This window comes from Chelmon rostratus, chromosome 10 (genome assembly GCF_017976325.1).
Source record: "Chelmon rostratus isolate fCheRos1 chromosome 10, fCheRos1.pri, whole genome shotgun sequence".
NCBI classification, from domain to species: Eukaryota; Metazoa; Chordata; class Actinopteri; order Chaetodontiformes; family Chaetodontidae; genus Chelmon; species Chelmon rostratus.
The window spans coordinates 10,274,001-10,280,000 of NC_055667.1; the positions used below are offsets into that span (position 1 = coordinate 10,274,001).

The following is a 6,000-nucleotide window of genomic DNA, read 5'->3' on the forward strand; positions in this document are numbered from 1 at the left end:
GTTGCGTGCATACACACACACACACACACACACACACACACACACACACACACACACAAACACTTGAGGACCTTGGGTGGATTAGCTGGAGCTTGGCGGTGGAGACAGAGATGCTTGCATGCTCGCTTCCTCCCCCACCACCTCCACCCCACCTCCGCTCCTCAGCGCCACTCCTGCTCGCCTGCCCGGGGCCAGGCTCAGGTTTCAATAAGAAGGAGGGTGGTAAAAATAACCCTTGCTTTCTTCTGCTTCTCCCTCCTCCTCCTCCTCATCCTCTTTCTCCCTCTTGTAACTCCCTAACCGCCCCCCCCATATCCCCCACCACCCTTACCTTAGATCATGTTACTATTGACAGAGAGAGGGAGGAGGGAGGTCAGAGAGAGAGATTAAGTGTGGGGACTGACAGCCAGATAGATATCATGCACCACATCATCCTCACAACACCTTAAACACACACACACAAACACACACACACACACACACACACACACACACACACACACACACACACACACACACACACACAGTGGAAGAAGCTGAACCTTTTTTATTCTTTTTTTTTTGTAGTCTGCATTAAAAAAAAGTCCAAATACTCTACAGTAAAACAACCGTACTGAGTTCGTGCTCAGGTCAGGCACAGACCATTAACAATGCATGGCTGTATGTGTGTAGCTTCATCCAAAGTGGTTTCCCGTCCATCAGTGCTGTCTTCGTTCTGAATGATCTGTGCACAAGTATGTTTCCTGGCTAATACTGGAGGAAGCCTGTACATCAGAGAGTGCAGTATGCAAAGTAGAGGGTGTGTAAGATTGATTCTGGCTATTTATTCGCGCTGTGTTTATGATTGTAGTGTGTCCTGATTTTTCAAACTGCATGGATTGATTTTATCCTAAAAATACGCCTGTCCCATCAGCCAAAATCAAAAAGAAAAATGTGACAGAAAAACAGTCCTATCTGTGAAACTGTAGATACCTCAGATTGCACAAAGTGACTTCTGGTGTGTAGTGTAGACTCTGAACAGATAACAAAAATATGCAAACTGCTTCCTGAGCAGCAGTGGGTGAGCCCTCCTTTTGGAAAAAGTTGGACTGAAAAGTGATTTTGGGTACTGAACTTCAAATTTTCCAAATGTGTGACCTCTGGCAGCCGTTTGAAGCAGCCTAGTAAATTTGATGCAACTGTGTGCTTGAGGCAAATACCTCAGAGTCACGACTGACATTGAGATGAATGTGGATGGATGCAAAAGGTAATGATTTAATCATACGCTAAAAAGATAGTTCAGTGTTCAGCATTGAATTAATACAAAGTTAGTAGCCTAAGAGAGTTTTAGAGCCCACTGTTTTAAGTTAGTATTTATCCCCTGATGAATTTGATATCGACAGTCACTGATTGATCATAATATATGTGTCTCCCTCCCCTCTTCAGAGAACTCCCAGAGCCCAGTGGTGGAGGCAGGCGGCAGCCACGGCCACATGAGCCCTGAGGAGCACTACAGGCGCATGATGTCAGCGCTCAGCGAGCAGGGGTCCTATGAGGAGCAGCAGCAACGGCTCTACCAGCTGGCGAGCAGCATGGGTCTGCCCGGCCACGGTCAGTCAACAGACTCTGTCTTTGCACGTGTGTATCGATCATTATAATCACTATCATCATATTGGCTTTCAAATATCTGCAGTCTACCATGTTGCCCCGTACTGTATATACCTGCGCACTGATTTTTACATTCAGAGTAGCGTTTCCTGCTCTACCAGTAAGAACTGACTCATGAAAGATCTAGAGGTACTTTTCCTTAAGTTTTTTTTTCTTTATTTTGAAGTAACTTTAGAGTTAGTTTGAAGAAACTTGAGATTTACTTCAAACTAAGAGTTTCCTTTGGAAGCACTTCACCAGCTTCTATATAAAAAAAAAAGCCCACCTCTTCCATCACCTGTCACCAAGTTGCTGAGATGCAGTGCTATTTTGTAACCCCAGAGTGTAGCACTGTGTTCAGGGTACCATGTTAAGGTGTGCCACACTGCTGCCATTGTAAAACCCCAGCCATGGAGACAGCTGACATTTCTATTTGCAGTGCTTGCCCACCCAGTGTCAAAGTGTCAGTCAGGGTGATTTCTGACCACCTTGGCTCTCCGTTGTTAACAACACCCACAAGCCGTTGCATGCATCAACGCCACGATTGATCCGGGAGCTCTCATTGGCTGTCTGCCAACCCTCTAAATCTCCCAACACCCTGGAAACCACCAGTGTGCTCCAGTTTCTCTCAGTTTCTACAGACACATAAAATTTACCGGTTTTAGCTTAAGAGAATTGGAGTTTGATAGGGATAAAGGAAAATGAGAAAAGTTGCCTTGTATGGATTTTATAAGTCGGCTTTATATTCATTTCACTGTGCCATCCATTAAATGTTAACCTTTTTCTCACATTTTTGTAAAGAATGTAACATTAAGTCCTACCAGTCTTTATGAGCTCTTTCGCCGTAGCATAAATCCAATCGATACCCTGGCCGAATTGTAGTTTTCAGCTACTTTTATTTTTATTTGATTAGTAATGATTTTTAATTGCTGGCTGCAAATCTAGGGGGCGAAGCCTATAAATGCTTTAATTGCCTTTTCTCCGTGTCTTAGCGGAGTTAGAAGCAAGAGGCAGTGCATTGTGGGGGTTTTATGGCCCAGGGTGCAGTCTGATCATTGGCTTCCTTTCCCAGAAACCTTGCTGGTATGAGACAGACACTCTGGCGCAATACAGACATACTCGCTCCCTTCCTTCACTTCCACATTCCAGATCGTTTGATAGTTTCCACACTATCCTTTATTCTGCACACGTGCATTCTTCTTCCAAGCTGCACTTAAAAGCTTTCTATGTGCAGAAGAAGAAGAGAAGGAGGCAAAGAGAAACTAGGAATAGGAGTAAAAAGCTGTGGAGAGAGGAAATGAGCAAGGAACAGAGACGAGGGAATAAATAACTTCTCCCGGAGGAAGAAATCAAGGAAAAAACATACAAGTTTACGGTTTATTAATGATGCTCAGGTCACACACTTTAAATACAACTACCATTTAAAAACACAACTTCACGGTAAGATTTCTTTATAGCGACGTGTGAGTTCGCATCCACTGTTGTGTTTGTGCGCGTCAGATCCTCTAAGCGGATGATGAGCCACGGGCATCACAGGCTTTGCCAGCGCTCCCTGACAGCCAAGCCTTTGGTGTGGCTAATATTCCTTTTCTTCCACACCTGGCAACTTCCTCCATCTATCCTACTAAAGTTTATGCAGAAAACTTATTTTAACACTACCTACACATCCTCCCTTTCTCCAATTAACAGTTGGAGCTAGTTAAGAAACTGACACTCTCACACACACACACACACACACACACACACACACAGTCTAGTAGGTGGAAAAGAGGCGACGGCTGTTTTGTCTCCTGAGGGGCCGACGCGAATCACTTCAGCAAGAGCCCCTTGACATTGACCTGGTCTTCGATGGGGCCCCCTTTGACCCCCTCCTCCCTCCCCCTTGGGCCCGCACCACCACCATCTCTACTATACATCTCCATCTCAAGTACTACTTTCCTACCCCCTCCTCCTCCTCCTTTTCTTTACCCCCACCTCCAACTTTCCCTTTAGCCTTGGTCCCCGCAGAGCATCCTTTCATGTGTTTGAAGTGTAGGGCACAGAAAATTAAAGTGTGTGTGCGTGAAGGAGGCAGGGGTGAGGAGGAACTCTGTGTGCTTGTGTGTGGATGTGTGCATGAATGTGTAGGTGCGAGGTATTGTTTGAGAGGTTCTCTCTGGACCTGAAGAAGAGTGGGGTGGTGGGGGAGGGGAGGAGGAGAGCGGCAGGGTTGTAGAAATGGCCAGGAGGGCTTTCCCTCCCTCTTCATATGATGAAAGGAGAGAGAGAGAGAGAGGAAAGAAAAAGAGGGGTGGGGGTAGAGATCCAGATGAAAGTGAAGAGAGGGGTGGGATGGAAGAAGTGTGCTTCTGTTTTGTCTCCTGCACTTTAGTCTGATTTGAAACATGAAGCTGTAGACAACATCTCTTTATCATCATCATCATCATCATCATCATCATCATCATCATCATCATCATCATCATACCAAAGAGCCTGAAAACTCCAGCTCCATCATTGGTCAAAGTACAGACATTCAGTGCGACAAACTCGCCACATATTTACTGCTTGCTAAGCCTATGACACTGGCAGAATACCTCTTCCTGAAAAGATACTTAAATTTCTGGTGTATGGTGCGCTTTAGCAGATGGATGTTGGCTTTTGTGTACCTGCCAGTCCACCAAATCCATCACGAGGCCGGCCAAGCTGTATCAGTACAGCGCTCCTCTGCATTCTCACACCGAGAAAAACCCGGCTTAACCGAGGGGATTTAGGCCCAACTCCAGGAATGACGGCGGGGAGAAAAATGGAATGGCACAAAAGAGGGATAAGCAGGATGGGTCCGAGTGGTAAACTGGGACCTCCCAAAATAACTCATGCACAGGGAAGACGCGCGTGTGTGGGGGTGTGGGTGTTTATCACTCACCTTGTGGGGATTTAAATCTGTTTACACAGTCACATTGTGGGGACTCACCTTCCTTATGGGGACAAAACGCAAGTCCCCATAAGGTAAATTGTTTAATTTTAGGTGAAGACTTGGGTCAAGGTTAAGGTTAGGTTTAGGTTAAGATTAGGGTTGCAGTTAGACAAGTAGTAATTATGGTTATGGTTTGGGTAAGTCTCAAGGAAATTAATGCAGGTCTATGTAATGTCCCCAAAAGCGATGGAAACACGACTGTGTCTGTGAGTGTGTTAGTGTGTGTCCTCAATTAGGACTCCAATTTGCAGTTGGAGAGACTCTCCCCTTGTGTTCCAGCAGCTGCAACACGAAGACTTTAAGATGGGGAAATTCTGAATCTGAATACCTATTATGTACACACATGCACGCACACACACACACACACACACTGAAGGTTAGAGCCCCAGGTGACCCTGCTCTTCTCAGTTCACATGAAAGAGAATTAGATAGAGCGAGGGGGGGGGGGGGGGGGGGGGGGGGGGGGGTATGGACCCAGAAGGAAGCTTTACAATTTAGGCTGGAAAGAAATACAAATAAAAATGGAAGAAAAAAATGATCAAAATAAATTAGTTCTCCACGTTTGTATATGGCTTGTGTTGTGTGGAATTATACAATCCACTCCATGTCAAAGTCAAGGCCCCTCGCTGCCATTGAGGACTCTCAACTTGGATTTATTTTTAAGCCTTATTTTCATATGTTTTTAGACTAGATATTGTTGACTGGAATAAAATAAAATCAGAAAATAGAATTGAACAGCTAAATGAATTCATATAATGTGAAAGTTAGTGAATTTTTGAAACATTTTCACACAGTTTGGTTTGTGGCTTAGGTCAGTGGGCTTCAGCTGGTGGAATCTGGACTCATGACCTCAGTATTTTTCTGGTCAAAATCAGTTTACTAATCACAGTATTAGCCTGTGGAAACAATTGTAAAAGTCTCTATGTGGCTCTGGAAAATCCAGAGACAATGCCCTCAGAGAAGCTAGCAAAATACACTATTGAGTTGCATTATGGGATGTGTAGGTTCCAGTGTTTTGAGAGCTCAACCCTAATTAAGGTCGGCAGCCTACAGTTAGGGCCTCTTCCTTGGTTCAAATTTTGGCTGCAGTATAGTCAGGATGTCTCGGGCTCTGCAGCACCGATTTTGACCATCCTTGTGACAATCTGTCACTTAGAAGTCCCCAAACTTTATGAAAGTGCAACACTAAATCACTGGAGTACCCCTTTAACTCACCCAGTCATTCAAAATAATTGGTGAGGTGGGATTGTGACCACAGGAAAGTCACAGAGGTCAACCTTTCCACCCTGTCCCCCTGCATTGTGAATGCAAGTGCACAACAGACTGTGTGTGTGTGTGTGTGTGTGTGTGTGTGTGTGTGTGTGTGTGTGTGCTCTGGGGCTCCAGTTCCCTCTGATCCCTCCCTTATCTCTCACAACCCC

The 6,000-nt window shown here is 45.2% G+C and overlaps 1 protein-coding gene across 5 annotated transcripts in view; it reads left to right on the top strand.

Annotated features, from left to right (window-relative positions):
- Positions 1-6,000, top strand: part of samd11 (sterile alpha motif domain containing 11) — an 84,596-nt gene that overhangs the window by 67,485 nt on the left and 11,111 nt on the right. For 4 of the 5 annotated variants that reach the window (XM_041946661.1, XM_041946657.1, XM_041946659.1 and 1 more), the window contains one exon: positions 1,426-1,617. In XM_041946661.1, the coding sequence (XP_041802595.1) occupies positions 1,426-1,617 (192 nt within the window). The remainder of the gene's footprint in view (positions 1-1,425; positions 1,618-6,000) is intronic. The other variant, XM_041946658.1, reaches the window with a different exon arrangement.